Source organism: Rana temporaria, chromosome 7 (assembly GCF_905171775.1).
Source record: "Rana temporaria chromosome 7, aRanTem1.1, whole genome shotgun sequence".
Classification (NCBI taxonomy): Eukaryota; Metazoa; Chordata; class Amphibia; order Anura; family Ranidae; genus Rana; species Rana temporaria.
This window is the reverse complement of record NC_053495.1, coordinates 127,402,352-127,419,837: the sequence shown is the minus strand read 5'-3', so window position 1 is coordinate 127,419,837 and position 17,486 is coordinate 127,402,352. Positions and strand designations below refer to the sequence as shown.

General features: G+C 43.5%; 2 protein-coding genes across 3 annotated transcripts in view; one reads left to right on the top strand and one right to left on the bottom strand.

Moving 5' to 3' along the window:
• Nucleotides 1–587, top strand: part of AXDND1 (axonemal dynein light chain domain containing 1) — a 147,199-nt gene extending 146,612 nt beyond the window's left edge. For both annotated transcript variants that reach the window (XM_040359958.1, XM_040359957.1), the window contains one exon: nucleotides 199–587. In XM_040359958.1, the coding sequence (XP_040215892.1) occupies nucleotides 199–296 (98 nt within the window). In that variant the 3' untranslated portion in view covers nucleotides 297–587. The remainder of the gene's footprint in view (nucleotides 1–198) is intronic.
• A 1,813-nt stretch (nucleotides 588–2,400) lies between these two features.
• Nucleotides 2,401–17,486, bottom strand: part of TDRD5 (tudor domain containing 5) — a 336,334-nt gene continuing 321,248 nt past the window's right edge. Inside the window, exon 16 of the mRNA XM_040359954.1 lies at nucleotides 2,401–4,189. Within this exon, the coding sequence (XP_040215888.1) occupies nucleotides 3,957–4,189 (233 nt within the window). The 3' untranslated portion in view covers nucleotides 2,401–3,956. The remainder of the gene's footprint in view (nucleotides 4,190–17,486) is intronic.

Sequence of the window (17,486 nt, the reverse complement as noted above, 5' to 3'; positions counted from 1 at the left end):
ACATTTTTTTGTGAGAACTTTGAATGCCAGCATTTATGAGTAATTAAGTTGACTGGTTGATATTGCCAACAAGACCAGTTCATTAGCCTGCTTTTGATCTTTAGCCAAAATGTGTATATATACTGTATCTAACATCTTGTTTTCCTGTAGCTTTTGTTCAGCTCAGATATGATGGCAACCTTTTTTTTTAATTCCCAGAAACCCCAGCTGCCAAAGAAGTTCTGAATGAACAAATCCACCCTCCAGCTTCCCCCAAGAAGAGACCCAAATCAAGCAAAGTCAAACAACATAAATGAATTCCTTCATCACTGGCCTAGTCAGTCAGTCTCCACACCTTAATCCTATAGAAAATGTATGGAAGGATCTGAAACTTTGCATTGCCAAGCGACAGCCAAGACACCTTAAGGATTTAGAGAAGATCTGTAAGAAGTTTTTACCAAAATCCTTCTAGAGATGTGTGCAAACCTGGTCACTAACTACAAGGAACGTCTTACGTGCTTGCCAACAAGCGTTTCTTCACCAAGCACTAAGTCCTGTTTTGCTTGGGAAACAAAAACTTTTTTTACTAACTGAACTGCAACTCAATTTATAACACTTGTACCTGATGTTTTTCTGGATTTTTGGTTGATATTCTGTCTCTATCATTTAAAATACACCTATGATAAAAATTATAGACCCTTAGGCCCAGATTCTCGTAGGGCGGCGTAAATGTGGGCGGGCGTAGCGTATCGTAGTTGCGCTACGCCGCCGCAACTTAGAGAGGCAAGTGCTGTATTCACAAAGCACTTGTGTCTTAAGTTACGGCGGCGTAGCGTAAATGTGCCGGCGTAAGCGCGCCTAAATCAAATGAGGAACAGGGGGGTGTGTTTTATGTACACTAATCATGACCCCACGTAAATTACGTTTTTTTTCGAACGGTGCATGCTCAGTATCACGTCGAATTTTCAAATTAAATTACGCTCGCTCAATGCATAGTTGACGTGAATGCAACTTATGTCCAGCCCCATTCACGGACGACTTACGCAAACGACGTAAAACACGACGCTGTTCGTACGTTTCCGACGTCCATACCTAACATGACTTACCCCTGCTTTATGAGGGGTAACTTTGACGCGGAAATCAACGGAAGCGCCACCTAGCGGCCAGCGTAAATATGCAACTAAGATACGACGGTGTAAGAGACTTACGCCGCTCGTAGCTCAGCCGAATTTATGCGTAACTGATTCCAAGAATCAGCCGCATAGATACGACGGCTCTCATTCGGACTTACGACGGCGTACATGGCGCTACGCCGTCATAAGTCCTTTGAGAATCTGGGCCTTCATTTCTTTGTAAGTGGGTAAAATCTGCAGGGAATCAAATATTTTCTTACTGATGGTCTTGTAGCCCATTCCAGCCTTATGCAAGTCTACAATCTTATCCCCGACATCCTTTGACAGTTCTTTGGTCGTGCCCATGATGGTGAGGTTTAAATGAAAGAGATTCTGTGGACAGGTGTCTTTTATACGCATAACGATTTGTCATTAGAAGCACCTTCTTAAATGGACAGGACTAATCTTTGTACCACATGAGCACATACTGTAGCCAGTCTGTGGGAGCCAAAATTATTGCTGGTTGGTAGGGGATCAAATACTTATTTTAATCACTGAACTGCAACTCAATTTATAACATTTGTATAATGTATTTATTTTTCTTGATTTTTGGTTGATATTGTCTCTCATTTAAAATACATCCATGATAAAAATTATAGACCCTTCAATTCTTTGTAAGTGGGCAAAATCTGCAGGGGATCAAATATTTTCCCCCCACTGTATGTGTAATCTGTTTATTAAGGTTTTAAGCGTTTACTGCTATAAGCCTAGTACACATTGGTCGATTGTCAGGCGGCATCGGTCAATTTCAATGGAAACCGTCCGAAATTCAGCCCGTGTGTACTGCAGTCAGGCTGGCTTCCCCCAATGTGTAATATTTGTATTTATTGTTCATGTGGTGACTGCCCCTATTTTTGAAGTATATAGAAACCTGTATTTCTCTTCAATACAATGATTCCTTTCGTTTTACCTCCACATCTTATCTGTGTACGATGCTTAGGGTAAAGGGCTAGTATCAACTACCGGTTCTGCTGCAAGAGTTTGAAAGGCAGCACCAATTCAGGGTGCCAGGCAATCCGTCTAATTTTTTATAAATCGCAGCATTTTAACATTACAACTAATAATCAGAAATTGCCTAATATTTAAAGCAAAAACATTGGAGAATACTACTGCTTTATTAATATGGCATTGTTTTTCACTTATACTTATCCCTTTTCAAGCAACGGCAAAACCCCATTGCAAAGTTTGACATACCAGTTTCTGAGATATCTCAATTGCAACATCTTCTAAATGAACTAGAATAGTTAAATAGGTCTTCTCAGGTGTATTTTTATTACTTCAAAATAGTTTTAAAGCGATCTTACAACAGGCTAACAAAATTTTGTTTGTATTCTAAACATTACAGGTTAATTCAATAAACAGGACAAAGGGCTAATTGCAGAAACATAGCAACCACTCACACTTGACTTTAATAAACCAAAACTAGTACATGATGGATTGTGACTGGTTCTGGGTATATCATTTCACGGTTAGTTCTGTGCACCGTTATGATGAAGAATAGTAAAAAAATATATATTTAAAACATAAAATACTGGAACTGTTATCTCTTGGACAGCTTTACTTCAGACTGCACTGCGCAGCAGAAATTAAACTTAGAGGAACGATCACCTTGCTAAAGACAAAGTGACAGTGTCTGTGCACAGCTTACCCCTGACCACTTTTTACTCACCACTCAAAATATCTGGTGTCAGAGCTCAGAAGAACAGTGACATCACCCCTTCCGCTAGGCCTGTGCACTGAATCATTGGAGAAGGCGACATGCTCCCCAATACCCAGAAGTACCGGGTATTCGGCAGTGGCGACCACAGATGGAGAAGTGAGGAAGTGCTGCAAGGTAATAAGTAAATAATATATGTAAATATAAAGTGGTCAAAGAGTGGATTTTACACAGACATTGTCACCTTACCCTGACTGAGCAAGACGACAGTGTCTTTACAAAGTGTCTCTTTTTTCTGTTTTTCCATCTAGCAGTGCCTGTACCAAAGGCTGTTGTAAGGTTTCCATTGCTCCCTTTCATATAAAAGCATTATAGCAATACCTACGTAGCAGCTGTAGAAACGCAGACTGAAAATCAGCTTTTCGAAGGTAAAGCAAAGTCTTACCATGTCTGTCTAAATACAATTACATCCTATTATTTTTTCCCTTCGCATATAGAAAAAATAAAATTCCAGCTAGTTTGGAAAGGAGGGATGAAGGAAGAGAAAGTAAACTGCACTTTTACTATATTTCACAGCTGCTACCTAGGGGATATCTAATGAGACATGAGATGAGAGAGGGATCAATAAAGTGCTTACAACAACTTCTATGCACAGATAGTGTTTGATGGGAAAGCACAAACAAAGGCATGGTTTGCTTTAACTCTTCATAAGCATACACACAATCTGACTGACATCATATGTATGTGATGCTTTAGGCCTTTCATATACACCTGTTCACAAGTTTTCCATTCTGCTGCCTAGCGCTGAATGAAGAATGCTCTAGCTAGATAGAAGACATGGCACACAGTAATGTGATCTAATCATATGCTCCACATTCATAAACGAAAAAATTGTACATTGAACAATTAGTCTTAGGCACTCTCTTATTTTTTATATCCAAAGACTTAAGCACTTTCTCTAATGGGAACAACTAGCTTTACATAAAGAGACAAATGCTTTCTGAAGGTGCAGAATAATAATAAAATAAACACACAAAAAGATGAAGAAAAGCCAACTTAAGAAGCAAAAACAGGTGATGGCTAATTGCCAATCATGCACGTTTGTTTTTTGAGAAGCACTGAGCTGCATCCTATGCAGGTTCGATCAGTTATGTCTTGGTGGAAGTAGAAAGCCAGTTCAACAAATTGCTAGGAAAGGCAGCCAAGCGAGCTGCCGGGCCAAGAGCTACTGTTGTTGAGCGCCTAGGAATCTGTAACTTCTGAAATCCTATAAGCGGGCTGTTCCCTTTTGTTGCCTTATCATCACTTAATGGTTCTTGAAATACTATTACGTTCTCGTTTTCTGGCTTTTCTTCTTCTGGGGTTATGGGTGAAATATAACCTGTAGATGAACAGATATCTAGTCAGCAGACTTGAAACCAACACTACATATCAAAACTTCAATTCCTAAAGTCAAGCAGTCTTGTATATATATATATATATATATATATACACACACACACACACATATATATTATATATATATATATTTTTTTTTTAAACAAATGCTTTTATTGAGCAAAAAGAAAAAATACATACAGCAGGCATTCTTGACAAACATTGTGCATATCAATCAGTATCTCTCAATAAAGGCATGAAACAACATTCTCCATTATTGTATGCATTAATTGGAGACTAAGTTGTTGGTACCGTGAACAATTGGTCGTATCCATATAGTGTACATGTTGCACTGCGACATACAATCTCCTTCCTGGTGTAGATAAACCGCAGGAGAACCAAGAAGACCCAAAGGCCGCATTATGACCAGTCCTGATCAAGCACAGGTTGCAGATTCCCTGAGCCACCTGTCCCATATCTTGTTGTACTTTGAGGGTCACCCCCTATGGGAGTAGACCAGTTTCTTATAGGGCAATACATTATTGACCTCCGCTAACCATTGCGAAAACTCTGGTGAATTGGGCCTCATCCAGACCCTGGCTATGACTTTTCGTGCCGCAAAGAGCGTTTCATGCAGGAACGGGTCCAATATCGGCCACATCCATCGTGGGCATAGAAAGTGGAGAAATCTGTCCCTGTCTACCTTGTCAATATGAAATATCTGCGACAGCTGGGCAGCAAGGTAGTAGGCATTGAAGTCAGGTAACGCTGCGCCAGCCAGGTCTGACGGGTTCTTTAACCGATGCCACAGAAGTTTGTGTCTAGTTTTCCCCCAGATAAATGGTTTATCGAAGGCTTTCAGTATTTTGAAATGCCTGAGCACCAGGTACACCAGGGAGTGCCATATCATGTACAGCATCTTAGGCAGCAGGACCATTTTCACAAGGTTTATGCAACCCATCACTCCCAGTGGGAGGCGGGCCCACACCTGTGTCTTTTGCTTCAACATGTCATATAGTGGCGTGATATTGAGTGGGACATAGTCCGCAGGGTCGCGGGTGGTCCGGATGCCCAAGTACTTGATATCTACCTTTTGAAGGGGTAGTAGTGCCCTGTCGCGAGGTGGTGGGAAGTGGTCAAGGGGGAGAATCTGGGACTTGTCCCAATTAATCCGGAGGCCAGAAAAGGCACCAAAGCGCTCTATTAAGTCTAATGCTAAAGGCAGGGATTCACCTGAGTCATCTAAGTATAAAAGGGTCGTCCGCGTAGGTGCTGATTTTTTCCACCACCCCTCCTCTCTGCAGTCCCTCTATCTCTGGATGCGACCGTATGGCTATTGCGAGGGGTTCTGCCACCAGAGCATAAAGCAGTGGCGACAGGGGGCACCCCTGTCTCGTGCCCCTAGATAGGGGAAACTGTTCCGATGGCCATCCATTGGCCAGAGCCCTGGCCACTGGAGTCTGGTAGAGAAGCTGCACCCATTTTATGAACCTAGGGCCGAGACCAAACCTATCCAAACAAGTCCATAGGTACCTCCACTCAACCGAATCGAAGGCCTTGGCGGTGTCCAAGGCTACGATCACCCTGGATCCCGGATTGTCATGCGTCGTCTGAAGGTTAATGAACAATCTCCTCAAATTAAAAGAGGTGTTCCGGCCCGGCATAAATCCGGCCTGGTCTCTATGTATCAAGGTCAGAATTACTGTGTTCAGGCGGAGAGCAAGCACTTTTGCAAGTATCTTGACGTCCACCTGAAGCAGTGAGATGGGGCGATAAGATTACGGGAGGTGTGGTCCTTACCAGGTTTTGGAATTAACACTATATTGGCCTCCCTCATAGAGGTCGGGAGTTCGAAACTTTCAAATATGGAGGCATATAATGCAAGGAGCCTGGGGACCAATACGTCTGAGTAAGTAGAGTAAAACTCCGCAGGTAGGCCGTCCGAGCCTGGGGTCTTAGAACTGGGGGGCGCCGCTATTGCCCTGGAGATCTCCTCCCATGTCAATGGCGCTTCTAGGTCTCTGGTCTGTTCCTCCGTTAGCCGAGGAATGGGTAAGCCTGTAAGGAAAGTCTCCATCAGGGAGTCATCATCTGGAGCTACAATGGTGTATAAATTAGCAAAGAAGTCTCGGAACAGTGACGCAACCCGTATAGGCTTTGTCACAAGTGCACCGTCAGGAGAGAGGAGTGAAATCACTACTGGAGGTCTCTCCTCGCAGTGCACCAGGTAGGCCAACAACTTCCCGGCCCTCTCTCCATGTTCATATGACTTTTGTCTATGAAAAAAAGAGTTTGCGCTTAGATTTCTTCCAAAGTAGCTGGTCTACTGTCCTACTACATAGCTTAAGATTGGCAGCCTTATCAGCTGTGGGATCCTCCAAAAATGCCCTTTCTGTCGTGATAAAGAGTTCTGTAGCTTTGTCCAGAGCCTCAGCAGAGGTCCTTTTCAGGTTGTTAATGCGGGCTGTGAGTGTCATGCGCGCATGATTCCCAGACTATATGTGGTGAAGCAGAGTCAATGTTGGTCTCAAAGTATTGTTCCCAGTCAGTGGCAAGGTCATCATCCTCCGGAAACAAGGTCAGCCAGAAAGGATTTAGCTTCCAAGAGGGTGGCGGGCATGGGGTAGAGAGAGCGATCTGGGGGAGAATCCCGCACCTGTCAATCTAGGGAGAAGTGATTTAGACATGAGTATGCGGTCTATGCGGGACATTGTAGATAGGAAAAAATGTGAAACTGCGCTACCTAACTAAATAAACATTAAAAAATAATAAAAAAAGCTGCAACAAAAATTGTGATATACACACAATAAATAGACAGAAGGAAAAATTAAGTTGCGCTAACAATATGTGATAATAAGTTATTAAGTGAATAATAATAAATAAATATAATTGATATAAATCGTGTCCAAGGTCCAATGGACAAAAAATTCATACAAAAAAAACGTGATAAAAGTTCAACTCAGGTGAATAAAATGATGAGTGACTGGCAAACACAAATCCTCCACCAGTGTGATAGATGAATATGATTATGCGCTTACCAGAAGGGCAAGCAAACAGGGCTTGCAGCTGGAACCCCCAGCTAGGGTCTTTATCCGGAGCTGCTACCAATGATCTGGATGGTATTCCTCCAATAGATAGATAGGATCAAGGTCCAGGATACATGAAAGAAAATATGTCTCATATGGTGATGTACCGCAAATGAATCCAATAAAGGCACACCAAAGGAAAGCCACCACCAATAGGTATCACCAAGTAAGGGGGGACTCTTACCAGATATATGAAAACAGAGCGCTTGTGGCCAAACCCAGCCAGGGCCTTTAAAAGATTGCCTCCAATTCACCAGCTAAAGAAAGAGTACTCTCACAAGCAGCCACAGCGGAGTATATCACCAAAAGAAAATGAAGATCCACATAGTGATGTACCGTAGATAAAATGTTTAATAAAACAAAAGATGCACTTACATAAAAGTCGATCAATATCAGCATAAAAGTTTTGAGCCGGCCGGCTACTACGAACGCCCGTCCTTCGGGACCTAGACGCAGCACGTCAAAGCGTCTCCTCCACGCTTTGACGTGCTGCGTCTAGGTCCCGAAGGACGGGCGTTCGTAGTAGCCGGCCGGCTCAAAACTTTTATGCTGATATTGATCGACTTTTATGTAAGTGCATCTTTTGTTTTATTAAACATTTTATCTACGGTACATCACTATGTGGATCTTCATTTTCTTTTGGTGATATACTCCGCTGTGGCTGCTTGTGAGAGTACTCTTTCTTTAGCTGGTGAATTGGAGGCAATCTTTTAAAGGCCCTGGCTGGGTTTGGCCACAAGCGCTCTGTTTTCATATATCTGGTAAGAGTCCCCCCTTACTTGGTGATACCTATTGGTGGTGGCTTTCCTTTGGTGTGCCTTTATTGGATTCATTTGCGGTACATCACCATATGAGACATATTTTCTTTCATGTATCCTGGACCTTGATCCTATCTATCTATTGGAGGAATACCATCCAGATCATTGGTAGCAGCTCCGGATAAAGACCCTAGCTGGGGGTTCCAGCTGCAAGCCCTGTTTGCTTGCCCTTCTGGTAAGCGCATAATCATATTCATCTATCACACTGGTGGAGGATTTGTGTTTGCCAGTCACTCATCATTTTATTCACCTGAGTTGAACTTTTATCACGTTTTTTTGTATGAATTTTTTGTCCATTGGACCTTGGACACGATTTATATCAATTATATTTATTTATTATTATTCACTTAATAACTTATTATCACATATTGTTAGCGCAACTTAATTTTTCCTTATGCGGGACATTGTGTGATGGGAGGCGGAGAAGCAGGAATACGCCCTGGATGCAGGATTCCTGAATCTCCACGAGTCAACGACGTGAAAGTCATCTAGGAGTCTCGCAAATCTCATGGGGCGGTGAGGCGAGGAGGAGGGGGACCCCACCATCCTGTCAAGGGACGGGTCTAGCACATTGTTAAAGTCACCTAGCCATATCGTGGGTACGTCATGGTGTAGAGCCATAAAGTTAAACCCAGCTATAAGGATAGTAGATTGGAACAGGGGTGGTACATAGAAAGCTAGCAATAACATTGTATCCCCATGCAGCTTAGCTTTTAGGAAAACATATCTACCCAGCGGGTCAATCTCTGAAACCTGGAGCTCAAAGTGTGTTGTCTTAGCGATGAAAATCGAGACCCCCCCTGGAATGTGTGGTGTGGACAGAATGGTAAGCCCATCCCAACCACGGGCGTCTAAGTGCCCTCTGGACCGATCCCTCAGCATGAGTCTCCACCAGGACCACCACATCAGCTCTCTGCATTTTGAGCAGTGTAAAAATAGCCGACCTCTTAATCCAGGATCCAGGTCACCCCTAAAATCACATAGTAATATAGATAATCTCCCAGGGAGAGTGCACACCAGCAGCATAGCTGAAGTATCACGGTAACAAATATACACATAACGAAACATTCTGTCTCTAACAAATAAAACCCATAGAACCCCCCTCCCTGCCCTGTCCCCAACTGGTGCAGGCGTTTACCCTTAACTGTCAACATGGCGAGTACAATGCCCATCCTGTGAAGAAAACAATGTGAAACAACAGATCATATACAAATACAGATAGGACGGCAGCAACGATGAAAAAAAAAGAACAGTGTCAGTTGTTCTATTCATCCCAGGAGGTGAACTGCAGCATGTGGGGCGAAACTTTGCTGCGTAACGCAACACATTACAGGACCGTGCCCACTGTACCAGTGAGCGTACTAGCGAAGGGCTTTTCTCTGCCAGAGAAAAAAAAAAAAGATCGGGAAAAAATGACAAGCAGAAAAAAAAAAGTGAAAAAAAAGTAGAAAAAATGATAAAGACCCATATTCTTTTCCGTTGGTGCCCAGGCTGTTAGCAGACATATCATGCACTCAGAGCCCTAAAAGCCGGAGTTTAGTCAGCACACATTAGCAAATACATGCGTAAGCTACAGAGCCTCATCAAGGCACCCCATTTTCTGTAGTCCTAACTATAAATTTTGAGAGTCTCCACAGAGGCTTCCAACCAGTAATAAGCTTACACCACAGACAATACACAAAGTGCATGACACTCTGGACGTCACTGTTTCAGCTCTGCCCCTCCGCTAAAGCTCGCTGTCGGTTTATGTCACAGAGCTAGTCCAGGTCCTGCAAGGATAACGACCTGCGGTTCAGGTGGCAATAAACCCAAGGCTCAAATGCCTGATTTTGTTGCCCCCTTACTGCAAATGAGCTTTTACATTGATTGGTGGCATATATATTTATCAGATTAGTAAAAAAAAACTTGTTGGTAACATGAGGAGGAAGAGGGAAAGTTCACTTTACTTATTTTGAGATTTATTGTGACACCACACCAGCAATGTTAGGGCTCATTCACACTAGTAGTTAGGGGGCTGTAAAATTCTTCAGTTGGAGACATTTTTACAACCCCCAACTGCTACCCCTTTAGCTGCATAGGCAGCAGCTGGAGGTGTACACATGCTGTGGTCTTGATGTTTTTTTGTCATGACAGGAACCTTTGGCATGTGCTACCACCCAATGAACACAACCCATTCAAGTGAATAGGGCTGCTCTGCAATGCACACAGTTGCCGATCTTCGGGCACACAGAGGTGGGCTGAGGGGCCAAAGCGCCGCTGGTGTAGGCAGACCCGGGTTACAAATAGTGAATATCTGGCTGCTGATGGGGGTGCTATTAAGCTGCTATGTGACATTTTGGGGGAGCTAAAGCACCCCCAAGCACCCACCTGGCGCCGCCCCTGGGTTAAACCAATTGCTCACAGGTTTTGGAAGAAAAGAGAACACCAAGTTGAGATTTCACTAAGCCACTAAGGAGTGTACAAGGCCATCACAAAGGAATAAGAAGTAAAAGGCCTCTGGAGGAGAATCGCTTTGGGGGAGATTTAACCCTTGATGGTACTGGGCTTCAACAGTCAGACCATTAAAGTCAGAGACCAAGAAGCACGTGATAAATCGATCCTTGAAGCAGAGGATCTGGATGACCTTGGAGGGCCCACAGGGTATACGCCAGGAGCCTGATGAGCACCAAATACTGTGACCGTCTAATCAGAATTCCCTTTCATCTCGACCCTGCAAGCGACAAAAGCGTTTGAGGCGGAAAGGTATAAAATTAGGTTGAGGAACATGACTTTCCAGCAATAATTCTTTTTTTTTCCTCTTTGAGCCATGAGACTTCCGGTTCCTTCCAATGGTTAATGCAAGCCACCACATTGAATGACTGAATCCTGGTCAGATAACCCTGGAGACAAATGGTCCATCATTGAAAGGACAATCTAATCATTCTGAGCTCCAGAACATTTTTCTGGCTACAAAGTCCCTTGCACCTTAAGTGCCAAAGACGCCATTCCAGCTCAACAGACGGGCACTCATCGCGAGAACCTCCCAGAAAATCTGGAGGAAGGCTTAGCCTGTTTCCAGCGCTAGGCATATTAACCACTTTCTGCCGGCCGTACGACTTTGTACGGCCGCAGCAGGGATCCCAATTGCCGGGAAGCCGTCTATATGCCCGCCGCATCACTGAGATGCCAATGCGTGTGCCTGGCGGCAGCGATGTCTGCCAGGCACCCGCGATTGGCGGTTACACAGACAAGGACGTGGATCTGTGTGTGTAAACACACAGATCCACGTCCTGTCAGGGAGAGAGGAGACCGATCTGTGTCCCTTGTACATAGGGACACAGATCGGTCACCTCCCCCAGTCAGTCCCCTTCCCCCACAGTTAGAAACACTATGCAGGGTACACATTTAATCCCTTCCTCACCCCCTAGTGTTAACCCCTTCCCTGCCAGTCACATTTATACAGTAATTAGTGCATATTTATAGCACTGATCGCAGTATAAATGTGAATGGTGCCAAAAATGTGTCAAAATTGTCCGCCATAATGTCGCAGTCCCAATAAAAATCACAGATCGCCGCCATTACTAGTAAAAAAATAATAATAAAAAAAAAAAAAAATTCTGTCCCCTATTTTGTAGGCGCTATAACTTTTGCGCAAACCAGTCGCTTATTGCGATTTTTTTTTTTTACCAAAAATATGTAGAAGAATACGTATCGGCCTAGACTGAGAAAAAATAAATGTTTTTTTTTAAAAAATGGCCTATTTATTATAGCAACAAGTAAAAAATATTGATTTTTTTTATCAAAATTGTCGATTTTTTTTGTTTATAGCGCAAAAAATAAAAAACGCAGAGGTGATCAAATTCCACCAAAAGAAAGCTCTACTTGTGGGGGGAAAAAGCACATCAATTTTGTTTGGGAGCCACGTTGCACGACTGCGCAATTGTCAGTTAAAGCGACGCAGTGCCGGAAGCTGAAATTTCACCTGGGCAGGAGGGGGGTATATGTGCCCAGTAAGCAAGTGGTTAAAGTACTGTAAGTGTAATTCATTACCTTGTAAAACAACCCATTCAGTTTAAATAGGAGTCAAAGGAAAAACATTTGTATAGAGTTAAAAAAACGCCTACCCCCCCTTAATAAGCGATAGTTCACATTCCTTCTGTTCTCGGATGCTTAAGAGCTCGGGAAGGAGAAACAGCAGCTCATTGGTCTTTTCCTGAATGGTCTTTTCGGTGAGTGGTTTTGAAGGCGGTGGGGGCAGGACAGATCTGATCATTTGAGGAGAGCAGGCGCAATTCAGAAACACAGCTAGAAAACGGACCATGCTGTGCTCTCATGCCTAGTGTGGTCAGGTTTTGATAGGAAAGCAAAGGGGCTGGCAAGAATACCAAGTATTTCACATAAAGGAATACAATAGAAAACCGGATACTTTTTCATAGAAGTACATGGTGCAACAGGCATGAATGCAATGAAATGTTGGATTTACATATTAATTACCAGGTCAGCCTGGTGGAAAGTTTGGTTTTGAAAGTCAGATGAATGCAGCAGTCCAGAGACTGATGCTGCCAGAATATTGAGAAGTAATGATCTGGAATTATATTGGACATTTGGGACGGAATGAAGCACCTTAGTAAAGACTTAAAAAGTTCAGTGGACAGGCCAAACTGAAGGATTACGAATTGGAAATGTCACACAGCAATAGCAAAGTGCAGGCAATAATGCACCTGAAGCATGGGGAAGACCGAGGATTCAAGGAGGTCCGATAACAAAAAAAAAAAATTCGGCCGAGGTCTGAATCACAAGTCTGTGCCATGAAAGATTGTCCTTTTTTTGGCACAAGCCGCACTCTCTGGCGTTTTTCTTACGGTTTCCTCCACACACCCTGCTTATACTCTGTAAATGTCCCCAATAGTGTTCTCCCTTACATCAGGTGCCCGTACCAGAGTAATTCATTACTTTAGACTACCCTTAAAAATCGGTTGCCACGACAGAGTATCCTCTTATATCAGGTGTCCCCATCAGAGTGTCCCCTTTTACAGGTATTCCCGTCAGAGTGACCTCTTACATCAGATATCTTCATAAGGACCCCTTACATCTGGTGTCTCCATCACATCAGGTGTGCCCATCAGAGTGCCCCTTTACATCAGGTGTGATGGGCACACACAGTGCCACCTTACATCAGGTGTTCCTATCAGAGTGCCCCTAACCTCCAGGTGTCCCCTTAACATAATATGTGCCCATCAGCGTGCCCCTTTAACATAATATGTGCTGATCAGAGTGCTCCCTTACAACAGGTGTCCCCATCAAAGTGCCCCTTTACATCAAGCGTCCCCATCACAGTGCCAGCTTACATCAGGTGTTTCCATCAGAGTGCCCCTAACCTTCAGGTGTCCCTCATCAGCATATCCACTTAACATACATGCCCATCAGCGTGCCCCACTAACATATGTGCGGATAGTAACATATGTACCCATCAGTGTGCCCATTTTAACATAAAATGTGCCCATCAGCATGCCCCTTATTTTATGTCAAGGGGCATTCTGATGGGTGCATTTATGTTAAGGGGCATGCTAATGGGCACATTTTGTTGTGCCCATTAGTGTGCCCCTTGACAAAATGTGCCCAAAGTGGCCCTTAAAATAAAATGTGCACATCAGAGTGAACCTTAACCTAAAATAAGGGGCATGCTGATGGGCACATTTTATGTTAAGTGTATACTATGCAGTCCTTAAAGCTTGCCAGTGTCAAATTTCCCTGAAGGTGGAATAATAATCTATTGGTTCCAGAATACCTCAGCCCATGTCCTGTAATGTGCGAGTAAGAAAAACTGTAGGTCATCTCAGGCTATGACCCCTCTGTGTCCCTCAATGGACTCCAAGAAAAAGATTTTACGGTAAGTGCAAAAATACCATTTTCTTTTTCCACTGAGAAACAGGAAGTCTTCAACTTTTTTTTATTTTATTTTTTTAAATGCCTCAATTTGTCTAAAGGATCACAATATAGAGAAAAAATAGGAACTTTAGAAACCTGTACAGAATGCAAGTACATGAGAAAGAGAGAAAGAGAAAGAGAAAGAGAGAGAGAGATGGCGTTACATATGTAGGATCTAAAGTGTTTTTACCTGTAATGTCACAGGATGTCTTTGTATGATAGTAGTCTGCATACTGTCTACCATATCAGACATTTGCAATGTATGTTTTCTGTATGTATATTTCCTTTTTGCTAAATAAAAAATGTTTCAACATAAAGTGTTTTTACATTGACAAAGGTGATTCCATCTTGAACCTCTGCATCTCACCAAGCAATTAAGGGAATTGAAGTCCAGAGTGGGATGAACTTTTTTTCTTCTGAACTGTAAACAGGTTGGAGTAAAACCCCCAAAACTTCTTCATGACCAGGACGTTGCAGTCGCCGCCTGGAGTAGAAGATCCTGTATCAGTGGCATATCTAGAACCTTCAGGGCCACAGTGCAAAAAACTATGACGGGCTCCCCTGACCCCCAGCTGAAACCCTTCCTTCCGAGACTGGTGGCTAGACTGAAGGTATTTAAAAAGGCTGTATGATCAGTTGTTTGCCTCTGAAGGACATCCTTCGAAACGCGTCAGTAAGCAGGGAACCTGGTGAGGTCCTCCTTGGGCTAGAGGCTTTGGTAAAGCTAGGAGATTGTAGCCACTTAGTGTCTTGACGAGAGATTTTACTACCTACACTTAATACCTAAATTGTTATATTTTATTTTATAATAAATTTGATGTTGGATAATGGCCAGTGCGCCCTCTGTTTTTATATATTTTTCACAGTGTTCTGAGGACAACCCCAGTCCTAGAGGGCAGCAAGGCTGCTTAGTAATATCCACACAAGACCGCAGAGTTCTCTTCTAATTTGGACTACCACACCAGTGCGCAGGAGAAGATCGTTGCTGTTGATCATGTTGGTGCAAACTTATGCCTGAATGGCCGTCCATCATATCTCTGCCCTCCTCAATAGGGCAAGGATGCCGGTTACAGACATCTACCCACTACATAGGCAGAGCGGGCGGAAGTAACAGAGGCAAATGGTAAATGCTCATAGTCAAAATGGCAGGTGCAGAAACCGCCGCAGTAGGTGCAAAGCCTTAGCCTAAATTGATGGCAGCTCAACCGCATAGTGAGGGTATCTGCGGGAGGGCTGCGTACTAAGTACTGGCCAGGTGGATGGTGGGGAGAGTACTTGCCTGCCCACAACCGCGTGGTAACACAAAGTGTGTGCACCGATGCCCCCCACAGTCTCTGGGACCCAGACCAACCAGGGAAGGGGCCCACATACAGCTGAGCCATCAAGGCTCTAGCGAAACCCTGTTGGCCAAAACCAGGGGGCCATCTCTATCCAGCGATGTCTATGAGTCCCTCAGGTGTCCCTGACTCTCCCTCCTGATTGGCTGAGACAAATTAGTGGTGCCATTAGCTCCTGCAGCTGTCAAAGTCAGTTAGCCAATCAGGAGAGAGAGAGAAGGGGCAGGGCCGAACGGCTGCTTTGTGTCTGAATAGACACACAGAGCTGCAGCTCAACTCAGGTGCCTCCATAGCAAGCAGCTTGCTGTGAGGGCAATGAACAGGAGGGAGGGGCAAGGAGAGCTGAAGAGGAACTCGAGAAGAGGAGGATCTGGGTTGCTCTGTGAAAAACCATTGCATAGAGCAGAAAAGTATAACATGTTTATTATTTTTATTTTAAAAACAAGACTTTCCATCACTTTAACCACCCAAGTCCAGGGCCTCTGAGATTTGGTGTTTACAAGAAAATTACTTAGAACCCCCAAACATTATATATATTTTTCTAACACCCTAGAGAATAAAATGGCGGTCGTTGCAATACTCTGTCACACCGTATTTGCGCAGCGGTCTTGGAAAAATTCACTTTAAATAGAAAAATAAGACAACAGCAAAGTTAGCCCATTTTGTTTTATTTTGTGAAAGATAATGTTACGCTGAGTAAATTGATATCCAACATGTCACGCTTCAAAGTTGCGCCTGCTCATGGAATTTTTACCCTGTTTAAAAAAAATGTTTTAAAAAAAAAATGTTTAAAAAATTCTACAGGTTGCATGTTTTGAGTTACAGAGGAGGTCCAGGGCTAGAATTCTTGCTCTGGCTCCAATGATCACGGCGATATCTCACATGTGTGGTTTGAACACCGTTTTCATATGCGGACCCCTCTCCCGCCACCGATAAAAGTGATCTTGCGGTGAATCCGCCACAGAGACCACTTTTATCTGAAAGCGTACCTCCTGCTCTTGAAGAGAGAACTGGGGTTATGTTAGCTAGCTGCTACCATAACAATGGTATTTCTTGTCAAAGTAGCAACGTATTCCTGCAGCGGGCGGTCCGTAAGTGGTTAAGCTCTGGCAATAAAACCTGGAAGCTGATTGGTTTCTGTGTAGAAGTGCACCTTATTTTGCACTCTCCAGCTCTAGCAAAAAAAAAAAATAGCCAATTTCTGAAGGTTCCACACCTAACTTTTCCAAGACCTGTACATTCCTGATGGACATTTGACGTCTGGAGCAATATTTTCCTGAGAAGGAAGTGGTCTTTAACCACTTACCCCCCGGACCATATTGCTGCCCAAAGACCAGAGTACTTTTTGCGATTCGGGACTGCGTCGCTTTAACAGACAATTGCGCGGTCGTGCGACGTGGCTCCCAAACAAAATTGGCGTCCTTTTTTTCCCACAAATAGAGCTTTCTTTTGGTGGTATTTGATCACCTCTGCGTTTTTTATTTTTTGCGCTATAAACAAAAATAGAACGACAATTTTGAAAAAAATGAATATTTTTTACTTTTTGCTGTAATAAATATCCCCCAAAAATATATAAAAAAAAACTTTTTTTTTCCTCAGTTTAGGCCGATACGTATTCTTCTACATATTTTTCGTAAAAAAAAAATCGCAATAAGCGTTTATTGATTGGTTTGCGCAAAAGTTATAGCGTTTACAAAATAGGGGGTATTTTTATGGCATTTTTATTAATATTTTTTTTTACTAGTAATGGCGGCGATCAGCGATTTTTTTTTCGGTATTGCGACATTATGGCGGACACTTCGGACATTTTTGACACATTTTTGGGACCATTGGCATTTTTATAGCGATCAGTGCTATAAAAATGCATTAGATTACTATAAAAATGCCACTGGCAGTGAAGGGGTTAACACTAGGGGGCGGGGAAGGGGTTAAGTATGCCTGGGTGTGTTCTTACTGTGGGGGGGGGGGGGGGGGTGGCCTCACTAGGGGAAACACTGATCTTCTGTTCATACATTGTATGAACAGAAAATCAGCATTTCCCCTGCTAACAGGAACGAGAGCTGTGTGTTTACACACAAAGCTCCCGTTCCCCGCTCTGTACCGAGCGATCGCGTGTGCCCGGCGGCGATCGCGCCCGCCGGGCACACGCACGG